Raw genomic sequence first — 23,309 nt, 5'->3', positions numbered from 1 at the left:
GTATGTAGAACAGAAAAATGGGGTAAGCAATCAGCAACAACAAACAGCAAAATACAGCAGCAGAAAGCCCAACACAGTAGCTTCAACACCTCAATCCAGAAATCCCAGCAACACGGAGAAAACTAGTAAAAATGGAGAAGAAAAATAGTCCGAAAATCTCTCTTTGTTTTCTCTTTCTAGCTTTGAGCTCTCTATGGTGTTCTTCTGCTCTCAATATTTCAGAAAATTTGGTTCTATCTTTTTTACTCTCTCCAAAATGAATTATGTCCATGTATATCCATTGTATCCAGAGTGTATATCTAATGTATACCGCTCTCTCCGCCCCCTCTTTTTTTTTTCTCTCTATCTATTTTTTCCTCGTTTTTTGAATTCACTTCTTCCTAAATTTTCTCTTCTATTTATAGCAAAATTTTCGAAATTTTTCAGATTTGTTTTTTATTATTTATTTATTTTTTAATTAAAAGAAATCTCACTTACAAATTGCTTTTATTTTTTTAGAAAACGAAATCCCACCTTTATTTACTTTTATTTTTAAAATTCTAACTTTAATTACTTTTATATTATTTAAAATCCCACTTTTTATTTTTTTAAAACAGAATCTTACTTTATTTAACATTTCTTTAAAAAAACAAACCACTTTCTTTTCCTTTTTCTTTTAAAAATGCTACTTTCATTTACTTTAAATTTTTAAAATTTTCAGATACCTTTATATTTATTTTTTAATTCCAACCTTCTTTTGCTTTTAAATTTTTTAAAATTTCCACAAAACTTTTTTTTTTTTAATATTCTACATTCTTTTACTTTTTTTAAAAGAGAATTCCACCTATTTTTACTTTTATATTTTTTTATTCAATACTTCCTTTTTTCTTATTTTTTGAATCATTCCCGATTTTTTTTTAAAAAAAAATAATATTTTCGGATTTTTTATATAAAAAAACAAAAAAAAAATAAAAAAAATATTAATAGTGATAATTCACCTTTTATTTTTTTTTTGTATTTTTATACTATAATAAAAAGTGTAATAAAGCTAAAATAATAGTAGGTTAAAACCCCCCTAAAATATTTACATAAATGAAGTGATAAAAAATTAAATGTTGTCAAAAATTAGGTGTTCACACCCGCCACCCAACTCTTTTGCCGAATCAACATCTTTGTTCTGCTTGATGCCTCGATGGATCATTTCTGTCAACCTTACCTCGTTTGCCCACTTTCAATTCCTTGTCGCCTTATAGTGCCTTTCGAGGGGTTTTCACTAGTAAGACTCTCTCGTTTCTCTCAACTCCCGTCACCCTATGGTGCCTGTGAAGGTTTTCACCGATAAGACTCTCTCATTTTATTTCTCTCAACTTCTGTCGCCTTATGGTGCATGTGAAGGTTTTCACCGATAAGACTCTCTCATTTTATTTCTTTTTAGCTGACGATTGGGGTGTTACTGATAAGATTCTCTCATTTCATTTCCTTTCTGCTGGGGATTCTCTAATTTCATTTCTTTTCTGCTGGGGACTAGAGTGTTACTCCACACTTCCATTTTCCTGACTTGGCACTTCTCGGATACTGATCGAGAGGTCTTTTGGACATCAATATGGGTTTCTGGTGTATGGCTAAAGAAAAATTTAAAACAATTTTGATGGGTAAAACATTACAACTCTTGGAATCAACTTTCATTCCCCAAAATTATAAACACCACTTCTGCCCCAGTTTTTCTTGCTTGGGGATTTTTGATTCTTATTACATTATGACTGAGCTGTGAGGCGCCTACGTATCCTCTTTTGAGGAATCAGGTCAAACGTAGTTCCCAATTCCTTTGTTTTACTTGTGACTTTTCTTTGGTCTTTATTATCATTATTTTTCTCTTCTTTTCTTTCATTTTCATTACTGATTCCAAAAGAGGGGTATGAAATAATAAATAAGGCTCAAAAGGGGAAGCAAAGGTTGAAGTGTTTGGATGGAAGAACAGATTGCCTCCGTCATTTCATTCACCGATACTATGCCAAATGCAAACAAACAACAATTACAATTAAAAAATATCATACATAATATCTCTTAACTGCGTCAGAATTGATAGCCATGTCGACGCATTTCCCTCCGATATCTGTTAAATATAAAGCGCCATTGGACAACACTCTGGTTACAATGAATGACCCTTGCCAATTCGGGGCGAACTTGCCTTTTGCCACAGCCTGATGTGGAAGGATGTGTTTCAGCACTTGCTGGCCCACTTCAAACTTCCGGGGATGCACCTTTTTGTTGTATGCTCATGCCATTCTCTTTTGATATAACTGGCCATGACACACAGTTGCTAACCTTTTTTCGTCAATCAAGGTCAACTGCTCCAGACAAGTTTTTACCCACTCATCATCATCAATCTCAGCTTCAGCGATAATCCGAAGGGACGAGATTTCAACTTCCGCCGGTATTACTGCTTCAGTTCTATATACCAACAAATTAGGAGTTGCCCCTACTGAAGTACGGACAGTAGTGCGATAACCCAACAATGCAAATGGTAATTTTTCATGCCATTGCCTCGAACCTTCTACCATTTTCTGAAGTATCTTCTTTATGTTATTGTTGGCTGCCTCAACTACTCCATTTGCCTTGGGACGATATGGGGTAGAATTGCGGTGCGTAATCTTAAACTCTTGACATACCTCTTTCATCAAATTGTTGTTAAGATTAGCACCGTTATCCGTGATGATCACCTTCGGGATTCCAAATCGACAGATGATATGTGAGTGAACAAAATCGACCACCGCTTTCTTGGTCACAGACTTGAAAGTTTTGGCCTTAACCCATTTGGTGAAATAATCAATGGCTACCAAAATGAACCCATGCCCGTTGGATGTTGATGGCTCAATTGGTCCAATGATATCCATGCCCCAAGCGACGAAGGTCCATGGCGCTGACATTGTGTGCAATTCCGATGGCGGAGAATGAATCAAATCTCCGTGTATCTGGCACTGATGACATTTGCGCACGAGACTAATACAATCTCGCTCCATGGTGAACCAATAATAACCTACTCGGAGAATTTTCTTTGCCAGCACATATCCGCTCATATGTGGTCCGCAGACTCCTAAATGTACTTTGGACATGACAGCCATAGCCTATCTAGCATCTATGCATCTTAACAATCCTAGGTCTGGTGTTCTCTTATACAGAATTCCTCCACTCAAGAAAAATCCACTTGCCAACCGTCGAATTGTTCTCTTTTGATCCCCTTGTGGCTTGAACTGGGTATATCCCCATCCTGATGTATACCTTGATATCGTGAAACCATGGTTCGCCATCTAGTTCTTCTTCAATCATGTTACAATAAGCATGCTGATCTCGGACTTGAATATGCAAAGGATCGACATAAGCTTTGTCCGGATGATGCAGCATTGATGATAGGGTAGCCAAAGCATCGACAACCTCATTATGGACCCTTGGAATATGCCTGAACTCCACTGATCTAAACCGTTGGCAAAGATCATGTAAGCATTGTCGGTATGGTATGAGCTTCAGATCTCGTGTTTCCCATTCTCCTTGAATTTGATGTACCAGAAGGTCCGAGTCTCCAAATACCAAGACTTCCTGGACATCCATGTCCGCAGCTAACCTTAAACCCAAAATGCATGCTTCTTACTTAGCCATATTGTTGGTACAATAAAAATGAAGCTGAGCCGTAACAGGATAGTGATGCCTTGTTTCAGAAATGAGCACAACTCCTATTCCAAATCCTTTCATGTTAGCAGCCCCATTGAAGAAATGTTTCCAGCTTGGTTTTTCAGCCTGTTCTAGTTCATCAATATGCATCACCTCTTCATCAGGAAAATAAGTCCTCAGTGGCTCATACTCTTCATCGACCGGGTTCTCGGCCAAATGATCGGCCAATGCTTGGGCTTTCATCGCAGTCCGAGTCATGTAGATTATGTCAAACTCTGTGAGCAAAATCTACCATTTTGCAAGTCTTCCTATCGGCATAGGCTTTTGAAAGATATACTTCAATGGATCCAAGCGTGAAATGAGGTAAGTAGTGTAGGATGACAGATAATGTTTCAATTTCTATGCCACCCAAGTTAGGGCGCAACATGTCCTTTCCAGGTGAGTGTACTTAACCTCATAAGCTGTGAACTTTTTGCTAAGATAATAGATGGCTTGTTCTTTCCTGCTGGTGACGTCATGCTGCCCCAGTACACAACCAAATGAATTTTTTAAGACTGTCAAGTAAAGAATCAAAGGTCTCCCTGGCTCTGGCGGAACCAGCACAGGTGGGTTTGTCAAGTAACCTTTTATCTTATCAAACGCTTCTTGACACTCATCAGTCCACTTGATCGTAGCGTCCTTCCTCAACAACTTGAAAATAGGCTCACAAGTTGTCGTGAGCTGAGCAATAAACTTGCTGATGTAGTTCAGCCTTCCTAACAGACTCATCACTTCAGTCTTGTTCCTCGGAGGGGAAAAATCTTGTATGGCTTTGATCTTTGATTGGTCCAACTCGATGCCTCGCCGACTGACTATGAATCCTAACAGCTTTCCGAATGGAACACCAAATGCACATTTGGCGGGGTTAAGCTTGAGGTTGTACCTGCGAAGCCCTGGAAGAATTTCCTCAAATCCTCGATGTGTTCGGCCTGATGCTTTGATTTTATGATCACATCATTTACATATACTTCAATCTCCTTGTGTATATATCATGAAACACAGTAGTCATTGCCCTCATATAAGTTGCCCCAACATTCTTCAAACCAAATGGCATTACCCGGTAGCAATAAGTTCCCTAGGGTGTGATGAATGCCGTCTTTTCTGCATCTTCTTCATCCATTAGAATCTGATGATACCCGGCATAGCAATCCACAAAAGATCCGATCTCACACTTGGCACAATTATCGATCAAAATATGGATGTTGGGTAGTGGGAAGTTATCCTTCGGACTTGTTTTGTTGAGATTGCGGCCTGATCTTGCCATCCTTCTTTGGCACAGGCACAACATTAGCCAACCTAACAGGATATCGGGTGACCTGGATAACCTTTCCATCCAACTGTTTGGTAACCTCTTATTTAATCTTCACACTCATATCAGTCTTGAACTTCCTCAACTTTTGCTTGACGGGGGAGAATGCTGGGTCAGTGGGCAATTTGTGAACCACTAAATCAGTGCTCAAACCCGGCATGTCGTCATATGACCACGCAATAACATCTTTGTACTCAATGAGTGCTTTGATTAACTCCTCCTGGATTTTTGGCTCGAGGTGGACACTTATTTTAGTCTCTCGGACATTGTCTGTATCCCCTAAATTGACGGCTTCTGTGTCATTCAAATTGGGTTTGGGTTTTTCTTCGAAGTGCATTAACTCCTTACTAATTTCTTCGAAGGCTTCATCCTCATCATCACATTTTGATTCGTAATCACAATCTACTTCTTGAACTATCATTTTGGAATCAGATTGATTTTTAAGACTGGGCTGAGAATTCCTTATGCACGCCATGTCATTAAGACCAGTATAAAGAGAACTGTACATAAAAAGAAAAGAAGAAAACAAAATTAAAATAAAATAAGGAATGAAGAAGAAACTTTTTTATTTTATTGAATTACGGGATAACAAGGTTTCACACTTTGATGAACACAACAAAAATAAAAGGAATCTGGACTACAACCCTGGAATAATCCAGACAACAGGAAGGAAAATCAGAGCCAACTACCAAGACTCCCTCCGAATGGGAAAAATAGTAGCCATCCAATTGTTGATTTTTGCCTTTGGCCCCACAAACTGCACATACGCCTTACTGGACCCCTCCCCCACTTCTACCATGTTGATTTCAGTGAATAATTTTTGAAAGCCTTCATTTAAGTCTCCATCTGCACCAATCCAAGGCCCTGTAACTTTGGATAGCAATTGCTTTTTGATGCTTGACCTAACAAAAGATCTGGACAGGCACGGGATTGGCTTGGGAAGGACCCAGACTCTTTTCTTCAATTTGAGGGCCTGTCTCACATCTGCCACTGTAGGATTGAACCCCAGCCCAAAGGTATCCAGATTTTTGGGAAAAGAAACCGGTCGAACAATACTCTAAAGATCAGCCCCTAAACCTTTGCCTGGCACAAACCCGTTTTTCAACATCTCCGAGGCTACCATGACAGTTGCAGCTGCTATTTTGGGAAGTGGGATGCTTTCACCCTTGGGAACTTTGTCCACTGAAACCGTATCAAAAACCTGGTAAACCTATGGCCCCTTGTCATCGTCAGTCTCTATGAAGGGTACGATGGCATCATTTACGGCGCTTGTATTGTCTTCCCCATGTACTACAATCTCTTACCTATCCCACTCGAATTTGACCATCTGATGTAATGTAGAAGACACTGCTTTGGCGGCGTGTATCTAGGGTCTCCCCAACAGAAGATTATATGATACTGTCACGTCTAACACTTGAAACTCCATGGTGAACTCGACCGGTCCAATTGTTAATTCAAGTATGATGTCACCCACTGTGTCTGTACCACCACCATCAAACCCTCGAACATAGATGTTGTTCTTGTGAATTCTATCACCATCGACCTTCAGTTTGTTCAAGGTGGTCAAAGGACAGATATTGGCGCTGGACCCATTATCAATCAGTACTCGAGTGACTACCGAGTCTTCACACTTCACCGTCAAATAGAGGGCTCTATTATGTTTTGTACCTTCCACGGGCAACTCATCATCTGAAAAAGTGACCCTGTCGACCTCGAAAATCTTGTTTGCTATTTTCTCCAGATGGTTCACAGAGATCTTATCCGGAACATGGGCTTCGTTCAAAATTTTCATCAATACCCGGCGGTGCTCATCTGAATGGATCAACAAGGATAACAATGAGATCTGTACCGGGGTCTTCCTTAACTGCTCCACAATGGAGTAATCTTGTGCCTTCATTTTCTTTAAAAATTCTTCCGCCTCTTCCTTGGTAACTGGATTCTTTGTTACTACTGGATTGGCCCTTCTTAACTCTGCGGGAGCAAAACACCTTCCCGAACTAGTTAGACCTTGGGCTTCACACACTTCTCCTTTGACTTCTTTCCCTTTGTAAATCACCGTCACCCGTTCATAGTTCCAAGGAATAGCATTGATGTTGATCACTGGAAGCTGAGTTACCGGTTTTATAATAACAGGCTCTGTGCGAGCACCCTTCACAACCACAACAGGTTTACTTGCAACCCCCGGCACTACCACTTTAGCTTTCTCTGGTTTCACTGCAACAATGCTTGACGACCCTCTCTCGGCTACCACAATTGGCTTATCATCTACCCCTCTCAACTGGCCCACTGATTTCCCACTGATTACTTTTTCCTTTGAGCCGGTTTCGCTAGAACGGATCATCATTATCGTCTGCGAGGGCTTCCTGGGCTCCCCCTCTTTGTGTATCAACTCAATCATGTGTGTCTCCTGGTGAGTTGGTAGTGGATTCTGATTGATATTTGGCACTTCTGGGGCTTGAACCTCGATCCGATGAGTATCAATAAGCTCTTGTACAACTGTTTTTAGTTTCCAATACTTCTTTGTATCATGCCCGGGGACCCTTGAGTAGTACTCACAACTCACTGAGTGGTTAAGATTTCTAGGGGGCGGATTTGGCATTTTAGGCTCAATTGGATTCAACATGCCCAACTGCCTCAATCTGTGGACAAGACTGGTATATGATTCCCCCAGGGGAGTGAAAGTCTTCTTCTTCTGTGACCTCTCATTCTTGAGGGCTGGGTTTGGTCGGAAACCCGTCTTAGGGGGATTTCTGTAGGCCCTTGGGGGTGGATATGTGTTTTGTGGAGCTGGGTAGGAATTTTGTGGAGATGGAGCACGCCATTGTGCGTGTGCCGGAGTTTGGGTATAGGTTTGTGCATGATGGACGGAAAAATAAAGATCTAACAGTGGGTAGTAATGTTGTGGAGGGCTATATGGAGTATGGGGGTAATTTTGGTGGTAGGGTCGTGGTTGGCTATAGTAGGGTGACGGGCCTCTAGATCCGAACCAGGCTCCGGACTCAACAGTCGTGACATCTTCTTTCTTCTTCTTCCCAAGTATACCCCCAGCGTCGCTTTGGATGGCCTGAGTGGTCGCCTTGAACGCTGAATAGCTCATGATTTTGTTGGAATTAAGCCCCTCCTTGACCATGCCTCCCATTTTTACAACCTCATTAAAAGACTAGCCAATTGCGGACACCAAATGACCAAAGTAAGTTGGCTCTAGAGCCTGCAAAAAGTAATCAACCATCTCGCTCTCTTTCATCGGGGGATCTACCCTCGTTGCTTGCTCCCTCCACTGGAAACCATACTCTCTAAAGCATTCATTGTGCTTCTTTTCCAGTTTGGTCAGAGACAATCGGTCCGGAATGATCTCAAGATTATATTGAAAGTGACAAGCGAATACTTGGGCCAAATCATCCTATGTGTACCACCTGCTATGATCTTGCCTAGTGTACCATTCTAGCGCTGATCCAATCAAACTTTGGCTGAAATACGCCATCAGTAATTCATCTCTTCCGCCCGCTCCCCTCATCTTGCTACAGAAACCTCTCAGATGAGCCACCGGATCGCCATGTCCGTTGTACAAGTCAAACTTGGGCATTTTGAACCCTGCCGGTAGTTGTACATTCGGGAATAAACACAGATCTTTGTAAGCCATGCTTACCTTACCTCCTAGCCCTCTCATATCCCTGAAGGATTGCTCTATGCTTTTCATTTTTCTGAACATCTCTTCCTGTTCAAGATTTCTGGCCGGTTTTTCTGCTTTCTCCGGTAGGTCAGAATGTAGATCATATGGATAGGCTTCGCGTGCTTTGAAAGTGAGCTCCAAGGGATAATACTGGTTGTCCTTATCTTGGCACACATGTTCGCTCGAGGATTTATGGAGTGCAGCTGGTGGAGATGCCACAGAGACAGGGGTGCTTGGCGGAGGAGGGTATGGAATTGATTTTGGTGGTGGAGCTTGTGGAGTATGAGAAGTAGTGCCATAGTAGTGTTGATAAATGGGAAAACCTGGATCGGTGGCGGGCTGATCCTGAGACTGAGCTAATGGTGGGGTAAAAGCAGGGTTAGCAGGGTAAGTTGGCGGTGATTGCCCTTTGGACCAGGCTTGGTACATTTCGGCCATCTGTTGCTTAAGCTTGAGCATCTCCTCTTTCTTTTTGTAGACATCCAACTCTTCTACCTGAACACTAGTGTCGACATCTGGAATAGACATGATTTCCGGTATTGGTCCCTTCGATCTGGTTTGGTAATGGTAATGTGCCAGTATCCTCTAAATAAACTAACTGCTTGAATTCTCTGGAGATCAACAAACTTGTTAGTTTTTAGAGTTTAACACATATGCAATTACATGTTGGGATGCAATGCACCTAGGTAATTAACCATTCTATCATGCATTTGCTTCGGTTGCGTGCATCATTCCGGCCTCTCATAATTGTGCCCCTTCTTTTAAACTTTCTTTATTCCATTTTTCATTTCCCCTTTTTCCTTTTTTTTTGTTTTTTTAGTGGTGGTGGTCGAATCCTATAGAGATTGCATACGTATCATGTCCCCGCATGAATCAGACCGTGCGTAGTTCTGCCCTATAAGTGCGAAAAGCAAAGAGATAATTTTTTGGAAGTTTTCGATTTTTCATTAATTAACATTCTATTACAAACCAGATGCCTTTTGGAAAGGAAAATAACAGACTCGAAACCAAACCAAGTACGAACTCAATAACTACTGACAGACTCTGATGCGAAAGAAAGACAGACTCTAAGAAAAAGAAAAATGCAGATTCAAACTATGAACTCATTAAAGTTCTAAATTTGGGTGCCCGCGGGGCGTCATTCGGCCTCACCGCAGGTTTAGGTGTAAGGTTCATTTCCAGTTGTTCCAATTCATACATGATTTGTTTCACAAATATCATCACCGCCGAGAAAAAGGTAGTGCGGATCATGTTTTCACACTCCCGACATTTCCTTGTAATAGCATGAGCAATAGTCAGAATCTTGTTCCTGGTTCGGTCTTTCTCTAGGAGTAGGCATTCTATCTGATCTCCTCTAGCCTTCAAAACCCGAAAATCATGCAGATGTTGTTTCCGTAACTGCTGTATTTCATCTTCCATCGAGGCCATCAGATTATAGCAGTGTTTACTCTTGGTTTCAAAAGCCTTGGCTTGTTTAGCCGCCTTGCTCTCTAGGGTGGTCACCTTCCTTTTTAGACTGACAATGGTCTTTTCATAATCTTTCCTTGCCTGCTGTAAGTACTGTGTGCGCTCTTTCGTTCTCTTTGCCCATTGTGCCTGGAGTTGTGCTATGGTATCCTCAGATTTCTTCAAATCATCTCGGCACTCACCAATTTCCTTTTTTAACCCTTTTATTAACCGCTCATCCGACCGACTCCTTTGTTGTTTGTCAGCATCTCTCCTCATTTGTCGGATTTGGGCTTTCAGCGCCTCATTTTCTTGGGCTAATTTGCTCTTTTCTCCCCGATCAGCATCAACTTGCAGACTATTTTCAAATTCCAGGTCTCTAATCTGTTGCCTCAACTTGCCTATTTTTGCCATGTAGCTCTCTTCTTTAGCCAACCAATCCCACTGTTCTTGCGACGCATGGACGAACTCCTGGAGATGGGGCCTTTTGGCCGGTCTCCCAAACTCGATTTCTTTCCTAAACCAAGCAAGGTATCCTGGCGAAACTTCACCCTTGGACCGATCACGTACACGTGTATTGGCTGTTAAGTATTGACATTCACTCCAAATATTTCGGACTACTGCTTCATGAAATTGTCCGTGGGGCCCGATCTCAACTACTTGGCCGCTAAGATCCTCATCTTTCGGAACTATCTGGCATCTCCCTAACTGCGTCAAAACTCTATTTGGGGCATAGGGCTGGATACTCCTGAGTCCCATCAAAAGGAAATGGGGTCCAGTGGCTGGCATATATACGATTTCATCCACAGGTAGCCATCCAAATGTCCACTATATTTGGCTCGCAATGACAGAACGGAGGCGCGCTGTCCACTCTGTGACCCCTTCTGGTAAGCTGATTCCGTCAACCTTCGTAGGAAATTCCTCTATCCACGTTTTCTCCGTCAACCCATAACTCATAAATTAAGGACGACGACATAGGTGTTCGATCATCCATATCTGCAGCAACGCGTTGCACCCTTCAAAAAAGCTTTCCCCGGCTTTGCAGGCTGTGAAAGCGCGGAAGATTTTAGCTACTATCATGGGTGCGAGGGTGTTGTTGGCCTGAGTAAGTAAAGTGCTAACAACCCCAGATACTCGTATGTCAATATTCCCGTCTTTTCTAGGAAACACCAGGAGTCCCAAAAAGGCTACCATGAATGCAAAACACCTATGTTCTTCCCACTTAAGGCGATTTCCTTTGCTACAGATTTTGTTTTCCGACTTATTGAACCCCCATACGTGGCCATATCTGTTGTATATATACCCCAAAGTACAAAAACCAGCTGCCAAGTCTGGATTGTGGACCCCCCTGCTTATTTTCAAAGAGTCTAGGAACTTGTGTACGGCTATGACCCTTGGAGCAATCAGGTACTGGTGTCTCAGAGGAACCTTGGGACTCCCGATGTATCCGGCTATTTCTTCCAATGTTGGGGTAAGTTCAAAATCCGATAAGTGAAATACGTTGTGAGCCGGGTCCCAGAATGTGACCAAGGCCTTTATGACATCCCCCCTAGGATTGATCTTCAGCAACCTAGTGAGGCCTCCCAGGTATAGATTGACTGTGTCGTGCCCTGCTTCGCCCAAGTCATCCCACCACATGTGCAACTCCAAAGGGATCTTGTTCACAATTGTTACGTGTAAATTCTGACTTGTGCTCATTCTGCACATTTATTAGGGTGGTTAAGCAAAAATCACGATTCAATTGACTCAAAGATAACATGGACACTTTTCTTTTTTTTTTTCTTCATTTAATATAAAACCCGGTTATGCCAATACGGTCTTTCAGCACCTCGGGGTCGAAGATTTTAAGGCTGTGTCAGCTAATCGGTGAAAGCCTAAAAAAAATGACCACAAGCAGCCGTTTTTGCAAAAATAGCCTTCCGGCGTCCTTTTAGGGACATTCGTCTATTTTTAGCAAGAATGACATCAACCTAATTATTTCAAATAAAATTTTTGTTCTTTTGGCTAATTTCGCAAAAAGTGAAGTTGGACTCGATGGGGGTTGACTACGTATCTCACACCCGGTGAGAATCGAACTGGCATAGTTCGGGCCGATAAAACAGACTTCTTTTTGAAAACCAAACTCTTTTCATTGGCAAATAAAACTATATTTTTGTTTTTTTTTCTTTTTTTTTTCACTTTCTCAAAAAATTCGGCAGAGTTTCGACACTGTTTGGACATTGGTTTTTTCAAAACAGGCGATTAACTCTCTTTAACCCTTATACTGCTATTTCCCTTTCCTCAAAATATTCAAAAGTCGGTCAGCATGCAAGTCCGAAGCAAATAAATGCACAAGTAGTAAGTAAGATGCATCAGGATGGTCATTTTCATTTTTTGGTACACCTGTCCTAGACAGACCCAACCCCTGTGTTGAGCCTCCAAAGTCAAATGCACGTGATGCAAACAAACATTCCTATTAGGGATCCGGCATGAAGCTGAGTTATTCTAGGTTCATGACCTGGGTATTTGTTCTAGACTGTGTACCCGAGCGGACAACTCGAGTCGAGGAGGGGGCTACGTACCGGGAACTAAAAGGCCATCCGGCTTAGTAACTTGTCCGAGCCTTTTTACTATTTCAAGGTATGACACTAACAGAATAGAGAGTCTCGACCAGCGAGCACATCCCCGAAGATGAGAAGAGCAGGGTTTCGTAACAGTTTATATGCACTTCAGATTATATCAAAGCGGTAAAAACATCACTTAGCACATTAGGCCCAAACGTGTAACAAAATCAGATAAAGCCAAATATAAAAATTTATCTAAGCTCGAATTTTGAACCCTGAACTAGAGATTCTGGGTCTGGTCCCCAGCAGAGTCACCAAAGCTGTCACACCTCCTTTTTACCCGCGCCCGCAGGGGCGCAGAGGGAGTTTTTCCAATTAAAAGACAATCGAAACGGGATTTATTATTTATTTCAGAGTCGCCACTTAGGAGATTTAGGGTGTCCCAAGTCACCAGTTTAATCCCGAATCGAGGAAAAGAATGACTCTGTATTACAGTCCGCGAACCAGAAATCCGGATAAGGAATTCTGTTAACCCGGGAAAAGGTGTTAGGCATTCCCTAGTTCCGTGGTTCTAGCACGGTCGCTCAACTATCACGTTTGGCTTATTTATCTGATTTTTACAAATATGAGCTTATATGCAAATTTTAACTCTTCACTTATTATTATTATTATTATTATTATTATTATTATTATGATTATTATTATTATTATTATTATTATTATTATTATTATTATTATTATTATTATTATTATTATTATTATTATTATTATTATTATTATTAGAACGTATCTCGAACCACGTCACATCAATGTACCCATGGTTATTGACACATTATCACTCCGTTGCGATTTGGATTTGGGTCACATAAATGTGCACCCGAGTTTAAGAAAGTAAATTATTAAAGGCACGCCTAAAGCGACTAGCGTATCATTATTTTGAGTAAGGCCGTGAAATTTTGTCAAACGGCCCATCCCGAAGTCTAAGTAATTTTACCAACACGTATGGAGGGCCCCGCAACTTGCGTATTTTTGTTTGTCGAGGCTCGACTCATTCATTATTTTTTAAAAAAAAAGGAATTTGCAACGTTGTGGAAATGCATCTCGAACCACGTCACAATCAATGTACCCGTGATTAGCGACACATTTCGACTTCGTTGAGATTTGGATTTGGGTCACATAAATGTTCACTCGGGTTTAAGAAGGTAATGTTATTTATAGTACGCGCCTAAAGAGACTAACGCATGGTTATTTTGAGAAATGGCCGTGAAGTTCGCTAAGCGGCCGATCTCGCGTTCTAAACAATTAATACATATATTTGTGAGGGCCCCGCAATCTGTGCGTTTTATTTGGCGAGGCTCATCTCATTTATTTTAAAAGGACGATCCTAAAGTGACTACATTTTTTCTATTAAGTTCGTCTCTAAACACAAAATGAAAGTCCCAGCCAATTGTTACTTAACTTTATTGTATGATTTTTAAGGATGGTCTGGTGATCGAGCCCATTTCCTACGACCAGATTTCATGCGTTATTCGGGCCAAGTTCAGCGTTCGACTCACAGAAGCGGATTCGAGTCTGATTTAATATACACAGGCTATTGCCAATTGCTTTACATGCTGAAGCCAAACCCAATATTTCAACTTTTTGAGCAAATGGGCTGCCAACAATCATTATCTACCTAATGTTGACAATATTAAAACCTTCATAGCTAGTGAAACTAACAAGTTTAAACAGGCGGGTTCAATAGAACAAACTCATGCTATCTTCATCTTATCCCACTTATTTAACTAAATAGTTTGACAATAATGGGCATGCTTAACTATTCAGGAAAAGCACAGTTAACTTGGAAGTTTGATTTTTTTTTTAATTCCATGCTACTAAAGTTGGTATTAAACTACTAAATTTACAACTAAGAAAGGCAAATTAAAGGTCCAATACAGTCCTTATCAGATACAAACTCCACAGTCTACATTCTTCATTGAGTTATAAAGATAGACTATACAACTTATCATTTGTCTACTAAATTACAGATACACTAAGTACTCCACTACTCGAACATTTTTCTTTTCACTTTTACATCTCACAGCTACATCACAGTGTGATTCGAAAATGTACCTGGTAATAGACAATAGAAGAAGAAGAGGAGGATCAGCAGAGCAGTAGCAAACAACAATAACCAGCAACACAGTGACAGAACAACCCAATAACAGATTTAGAAAGGAAACAGTCGAATTCCAGCAACACCCAATGAAACAATAGCAAATAACCAATAACAAACTCAGGGAGAACCAATTGAAACCCCAGAAATACCAACCAGCAACACTAATGAAACAATAACAGTATTAGTTCTAATATTCAGCAGTAAAAGAAAAGACCCCACTTTTCAGTTTCTTAGCTCTCAAACACTGAACCTTTTAGGATTAAAAACCAACCTCTTTTTTTTACTCTCAAATTATTGAACTTTTAAATGTTAAAAATCCAGCCTAGACTCTCTGAAAAAAACTGAAAGAAAACTGACTTCTCTTCTCCAAAAAAGAACCCCCTTCAACTGTGTAAAACTCCTCCCATTTATATCCAAACTTTTATTAACTTTTCAGCTCTTAGGAGTATTAAACTAATTAAGAAAGTATTTCTGCCCATGATATTCCTCAACCACTACTACATGTTTTATTCTCTTTTTAATTCACTTGTTCCCCACTACCCTTGTCTTTTCTTTATTTAATTCCCTTGTTCCCCACTACCCTTGTCTTTTCTTTATTTAATTCACTTGTTCTCCACTACTAAATGTTTTGTTTCAATAATTAATTCACATGTTATGGGTACTTTTTACTTTAATTACTCCCAATAAACCTCTCATGTTACTATTGATTCCCATCTCACTATTATGGGACAATACACTAGTTTAATGGTTATATTGGTACCTTTACTGTCAGACCACTCTCATTAACTATTTCAAACTTCTCAAATCCCAAACTACCCTTCTGAATGCCCTGAACTACTATCCTACCTCAACCCCTTTCAATCTGTACCAAATCCATCAGCTATAACCAATTCAACTAAGTTAGAAATCCTAACAATTGACTAATTAAACACATGAAACTAACTTCCAATCAACAACATTAGGATAATTCAACAAGGCTAGATTCATATCAGAACAAACAAATATATCCAAATCACTAAACACAATCATCAATTGAACTCAAAACAGTAGGAAAGTCGTCAAAACGCATACACATATAATTTCAACAAATATGCAGTAGGATACTTCATGCAAAAACTTTATCAAAATGAACCCACATTAAAACGAAACCACAAATAGGTCTGTGAATAGCATAGATTTGAGGTAAGAGATATGACCTTTACTACTGCACTTTCTTGCTCCATTACGCACAATGAAAATGAAACTCTAAAGAAAAAGCAAAACTCCGTGAACGAGCTATGGCTGACCTTTATGCTAACGATCCGACGTCAAAAAATGCTGAACTTCCGATGAAACACAGTTTCGTTCACAACACTGTTTCGACGCTTGACTAACAAACACGGACTCGGACGGAACCTCGACGCACTGCCTCGACGTACGACTGAGCACGACCTCGGATGGCTGGTCTCGTTTTGGACTGGAGGGTGGTTATGGAGAAGGTGAGTCAATGGGTTGGGGGGTCATTTTGTTCGTTGGTAGTTTGTCTGTGGTAGAACAGTTGATGGAGTCAACGGTGGTCATTGGTAGTAGGGCTGGCGTGAAGGGAGGTGGTCGTTTGGACGAAGCTGGTGGTGGCTGCTGGACGTGGTCGTGGTGGACGTGAGGCAGGCTATTTCCGGTAGTCGACGAGCTGATGGAGTCGACAGTGGTCGTTGGTAGTAGGGCTAGCGTGAAGGGAGGTGGTCATTTCGACGAAGCTGGTGGTGGCTGCTGGACGTGGTCGTGGTGGACGTGAGGCGAGTTATCGACGAGTTGATGGATTCGCCGGTGGTCGTTGGTAGTAGGGCTGGTTGGCTGTGTGTGTGTGTGTGTGTTTTGTTGAAGATGGGAGATGAAAGGGGGCGGGTGGTTTTAGGGGTTTTTGTTAGGGATTGGAAATGAAAATGAAATGAAGAAAGGAGGGGTGGTCGTTTGGGCTATGGGGCAGACCGGGTCGGGGATGGGGTATGGGCTAGGTACCTGGGCTGTCTTGGACGAGTTTTAATTCAAGGGGAAGAAAATTGTTTGGAATGATGGACTTTAAATTGATTTGGCCCAAATATGACTTAACACTCTTTTATTTTGCTTTTCTTTTTCTGAAACTAATAAAACTAAAAATTCCAAAAATCCTAAATTAACTTATAGGACTAGATTAATTTATAAAAGTACTAATTAACTTTTAATAACAATTAACACACACAATTAAATAAAATCACACAACTTGGACATTAAATGCTAAAAATGCAAAATACATTATTTTTGTGATTTTTTTCATTTTTGTAAAACAAACTTAATTACTCCTAATTGTAGAATTAAATCCTAAATACAAATGTGACATATTTTTTGTATTTTTTATTAAAAAAAATAAACATGCACAGACAAATACAAATAATTATCCAAAAATGCCACGAAAATTCTCAAAATTGCACACAAAGAAAAATTGTTTTATTTTGAATTTTTTGGGAGTAATTCTCATATAGGGCAAATATCATGTGCTCACAATGATTATTTTGTCAAGTGTGAACTCTATTTTAAATGATAAAAAAGACGAACGACATTTCGCTAAAGGCCTTTGTGCTTTTAATATATATTAGTCTTTATGAACGTGCCTCACACGTAATAATAAGTGCACCTAATAGTTAATGTAACATATGTGTATATATAGTTGATATTTTAAGGATATTTTAGTCGTTCAACATTTAACGTAAAATATTTGTGCTTTTATAATATATATATATATATATATATATATATATATATATATATATATATATATATATATATATATATATATATATATATATATAAAGTTTCTAAAATTTTATGGTACATATTAATCGTTTGTATTGTTAGTCTAATTCTTTGCTGTTATAACAATCTAATTCTTTGCCTTTACATTTTAGTTTGATTGGTAGTTTTCTTTTGCTAAGCATAAAAAATTATTATATTTTAAAATAATTGATTTTTAATTAAGTACTTAACTTCTTCATCACCATTTGATTCAACTATCATCAAAATTGAATTGATAAAAAATCGGAAAATAACTTCTCCTAAAATGTAGTTGTTGGAATATGCGTTTGGTAATGTATGTCTCATATTTAAGAAAAAAACGATAAATAACCGAAAAACGGCAAAAACCGAATCGATAAAAAACCGACTTAATTGGTTTGGTTTGGTTTCAATATTTAAAAACCCGACTTACTTGGTTTGTTTATTTTTTTTAGGAAAGTACCAACTCAAACCGAACCATGAACACCTGTAATTTTATTGTTGGGATCGGGCGGGTTTGAATTTAAAAACATGGGGCGGGTCAGTTGGTCCAATAAAAGGATGTCACATAGATTTTAAAAGATGGGAGGGTGTATTTAACGTGCAAGGGGTAAATATGCACCTACTGTATGACTGTAGGGATATTTTTGATAGAAAACTTAAACATGATAAATAAGTCATGTTTATGATAGTAGAAGTGCAAATCTTAACCGTTGGCACTTTATTCATCTTTCTATAATTCAATCTCTATTCACCAATTCAAGAAATTTAACATTAGCGGTTATAAATGTGTATGAAAGAAATATATCATGCGTTCATTGGTTTGGTGTACATATCGACTGCTGGTAAGTTTTCATCAAGTTGAATATGTATTTAAAGCAATGTTATTTTGTGTTACCATTTCCTCGCAAGCTCGTCGAACATCGAAGTAATTCTGGTCAATTATAATGTGGTTCTTGACTGAGTTAAATTCAAGATTCTCAAATATTACATCTCGTACATATCCTTTGCCAACCTATTCACAAAACCGATTTACTTAGTTTGTTTTTTTAGGGAAAAACCGACCCAAACCCAACCATGAACACATGTAGTTTTCTTGTTGGGATTGTGCAGGTTTGAATTAAAAAAATGGGACGGGTCAGTTGGTCCAATAAGGGGATGCCACGTAAATTTTAAAAGGTGGAAGGGTATTTTTAACGTGTAAGGGATAAATATACACCTAATGTATAACTGTAGAAATATTTTTGATAGAAAACTTAAATATGATAAATAAGGCCTCTTTATGATAGTAGACGTGCAAATCAGACTCTTAACCATATGGAAAATTAGGCGAGTTAAGTTAAAGTCGTCCACCCACACATATATTTTAGTCATTGGCAATTGTATTTAAATAAATATATAATCTTTCAAATAAACAATTAAAAAGACCAATTATCTTTAATTTTCGAAATCTCAAAAAGGACGGCTATCAGTAAAAGTTCCCACTAACCTAACTTTCCTATATAATGATTTCTAAAATATAATAAATAAAGTAGACAACGATTAAGTGCTATGAACTTTACTGGAAAATTAGGAATATCTATGACTTTTTTTTTTAAATTCGGATATTAGGTCAAGATAATGCTCTATGTTATGATAAATATCATATTATGGTGGATGTCTACTCTTCTTTCATGATCTTCATCTCGAATGCTTAATGACATATTCAATGACATATTTTGTATGTTCAATGACATATTCCATGACATATTTTCTTCACTTTTTATGCCTATATAAAAGCCTTGTAATAGATAGTAAAATACACACAATTGAAGAAGAAATAAGAATCTCTCTTCCTCTCTTTCTATCTATATCTCATAGTTTGTTTTGCTTGTTCTATATTGTTATTTTGGGTTATATTTTACACCACGTTATCAGCACGAAACTCTACCATCTCAAAATCTCAAGAAGATCTTTGAGAAAATTAAGGTATAATTTTTCTCAAATTTGTATTTTTTTTAAATGTCTGATATTATGAAAAGAAAGTTCGTTGCCCTTGAAATTTCGGTCAAGAACTATATGACATGGGTATTGGATGCTGAAATCCATTTAGATGCAATTGGTCTTGGAGACGCTATTAAAGATAAAGATAAAGCATCTACACAAGACTGTGCTAAGGCCTTGATTTTCTTGTGCCATCATATTGATGAAGGGTTGAAAATTGAATATCTCACAGTGAAAGATCCATTTGTTTTGTGGAATGGTTTAAAGGAAAGATATGACAACTTAAAGTTGGTCACTCTTCCACAAACACGATATTATTGGGCTCATCTTAGGCTCCAAGACTTTAAGTCTGTTTCTGAATATATTTCTGCTATGTTTAGAATTACTTCCAAATTGAAACTCTGTGGAGATAATATCAGTGACTATGATGTGCTTGAAAAAACGTTTACAACGTTTCATGCTTCCAATATGGTCTTACAACAGCAGTACCGAGAGAAAGGCTTCACAAAGTACTCTCAGTTGATTTCTCTTCTACTTGTGGCTGAACGAAACAATGAGTAATATCCTATTAATTAGTATTCTAGTCTCAGTGATCTTTTAACGATTTTAACTTTCCTATACATTGCTTTAATTCTCTTTAAGAAAAGGTTTACAAGCACCCTGGAATAACTTTTGTTACTTCACCCTCAATTTTTTTATGAGTATATTCTTTTCTTACACGGATCAATTATGTTTCATACAATGTGTAGGAAAATGCAAATAATTTATACTTGTAAATAAATTTGTTGTAGTTGTATTAGTCATATGTGTACTTGTATTATTTATTTTTGCGTAATTATTTGTATAATAATTAGAATTTGCCAGAAAATGCATTAAAGGCTACTATTGAATTATTGGTTTAACTTTATTTCTTTTACATTTTTCTCTAAAAATACTAATATTTATTCATATACTTCTTTTGTATGTCAAACTATGAGAAGCAAATATGGATATCTTTCAAAGCAAACTTGGATCAAAGTTCAATTATAAATATATTTGCTTAATTGATTCATGTACGACACATAGAATATTCAAAGAGAAGAAATATTTCTCTCATTTAAGTATGTGTAAGGCAGATATTACTACAATTTCTGGTAGTAGTAATCTAATTGAAGGCTCTGGAAGAGCTACTATAACTCTGCCTATGGGAACAATAATTATCATTGAGAATGCAATGTTCTCCTCCAAGTCCAAGAGGAATTTGTTGAGTTTTAAAGATATCCGCAAAAATGGATTTCATATTGAGACAATAGATGAGAATAATATGAAATATCTCATCGTTACCAATAATGTCTCTGGCCAGAAAAGAATTATTGAGAAGTTCCCATCTTTATCTTGTAGCCTGTATTGGACAAACATTAGTGCAATTGAGGCACATTCTACCTTAAACCAAAAGGTTACTGCTTACAATACTTTTGTACTTTGGCATGATCGATTGGGCCGTCCTGGATCAATTATGATGAGACGAATCATAGAAAACTTAAATGGACATCCATTAAAGAACTTGAAAATTCTTTTAAATAATGAATTTTCTTGCACTTCTTGTTATCAAGACAAGTTAATTATAAGACCATCACCAACAAAGGTTGGGATTGAGTCCCCTGCATTTTTGGAACGTATACAAGGGGACATTTGTGGACCTATTCACCTACCTAGTGGGTCGTTTAAATATTTTATGGTCTTAATAGATGCATCCTCTAGATGGTCTCATGTATGCCTATTGTCATCTCGCAACCTCGCGTTTGCAAAATTAATGGCACAAATAATCCGATTACGGGCATAATTTCCCAATAATCCAATTAAGTCTATTAGACTTGATAATGCTGTTGAGTTTTCATCCCAAGCATTTAATGATTATTGCTTATCAATTGGGATAAAAGTGGAACATCATGTAGCTCATGTTCACACTCAAAATGGCCTTGCAGAATCTTTAATTAAACGTGTGCAATTGATAGCAAGACCGTTACTCATAAAAATGAAGTTGCCCACTTCTGTTTGGGATCACGCCATTTTACATGCAGCAATGCTAATTCGTATCAGACCGACAAATTATCACAAATATTCCCCGTTGCAATTAGTTTTGGGTCATGAACCTAATATATCTCATCTAAGAATTTTTGGATGCGCTGTATATGTGCTTGTAGCACCCCCATATCGCACCAAGATGGGTCCCCAAAGAAGGTTAGGAATATATGTTGGGTTTGAATCACCCTCCATTATTCGTTACCTTGAAACATTAACGGGAGATTTGTTCACTGCTCGTTGTGCAGTTTGTCGATTCGATGAGGCATTTTTCCCAAAATTAGGGGGAGAAATTAGTGAAACAAAACGTGAAATTTTGTGGTAAAATACATCACAATCTCATCTTGATCCACGTGTATCTATTTGTGACACAGAGGTGCAAAAGATTATCCATTTGTAGAAAATAGCAAATCAAATGCCAGATGCATTTACGGATTTGAAAAGGATAACAAAATCACATATCCCTGTAGAGAATGTTCCAATCCGTATTGATGTCCCCATTGAACAATCTTCTAGTGTCATAGCTAATGAGTCAAAAGCACGCCTAAAACGTGGCAGACCATTAGGTTGTAAGGATCGAAATCCTAGAAAAAGAAAAACAAATGATCAAGATGACACTGCGAAAGAGTCTCATAAAGAAATTCACGATTTAACCAATCCTGAGATTCATGAGGAAATCAATGAGCCTGAGACTCAAGAAAATAAGGAACTATCAATAAATCCAATCGATATTGAGACAAATTTGAATCGAATGGGTATAGTGGCAGATTACATCTTTGCATATAATGTTGCATCTAGCATTATGCAAGAAAGTAAGGATCTTGAACCTCAATCTGTTGGAGAATGTCAACAAAGACTTGATTGGCCAAAATGGTAAGAAGCAATCCAATTAGAGTTAAGTTCACTTGCAAAACGTGAAGTTTTTGGGCATGTAGTCCAAACACCTAATGGTGTTAAGCCTGTTGGCTACAAATGGGTCTTTGTACGCAAAAGGAATGAGAAAAATGAGGTACAAAGATATAAGGCACGCCTTGTTGCACAAGGATTTTCACAAAGGCCTGGTATCGATTATGAAGAGACATATTCTCCTGTTATGGATGCTATAACATTCCATTATTTCATTAGTTTTGATGTCCATGAAAAGCTTGACATGCATTTAATGGATGTAGTTACAACCTACCTTTACGACTCACTTGATAATGAGATATACATGAAAATTCCCGAGGGATTTAAAATGCCTAACGCATAGAATTCAAATTCCCGGGAAACATTTTCAATCAAATTGCAAAGATCTTTGTATGGTCTAAAGCAATTAGGAAGAATGTGGTATAACCGTCTTAGTGAGTATTTATTAAAGGAGGGTTATATAAATGATGTCATTTGTCCATGTGTTTTTATAAAGAAAACAACATCGGAATTTGTTGTACTTGCCGTATATGTTGATGACATAAACCTTATTGGAACTCCTACAGAGCTCCAAAAGGTAACTGATTATTTAAAGAAGGAATTCGAGATGAAAGATCTCGGAAAGACAAAATTATGTCTCGGTTTGCAAATTGAACTTTTGACAAATGGGATTTTTATTCATCACTCTGCCTACATTAAAAAGGTATCGAAACGGTTTTACATGGATGGAGCATATCCATTAAGTACTTCGATGATTGTTCG

The 23,309-nt window shown here is 38.4% G+C and overlaps 1 protein-coding gene across 1 annotated transcript in view; it reads left to right on the top strand.

The window, feature by feature from the left end:
- The window catches only part of LOC142163517 (uncharacterized), a 32,870-nt gene extending 12,729 nt beyond the window's left edge, over positions 1-20,141 (top strand). The window contains exon 2 of the mRNA XM_075220813.1: positions 19,690-20,141. Within this exon, the coding sequence (XP_075076914.1) occupies positions 19,690-20,141 (452 nt within the window). The remainder of the gene's footprint in view (positions 1-19,689) is intronic.
- Positions 20,142-23,309: the final 3,168 nt, after the last annotated feature.

Source organism: Nicotiana tabacum, chromosome 8, assembly GCF_000715075.1.
Source record: "Nicotiana tabacum cultivar K326 chromosome 8, ASM71507v2, whole genome shotgun sequence".
Classification (NCBI taxonomy): domain Eukaryota; kingdom Viridiplantae; phylum Streptophyta; class Magnoliopsida; order Solanales; family Solanaceae; genus Nicotiana; species Nicotiana tabacum.
This window is presented reverse-complemented; position numbering and strand designations above follow the sequence as displayed.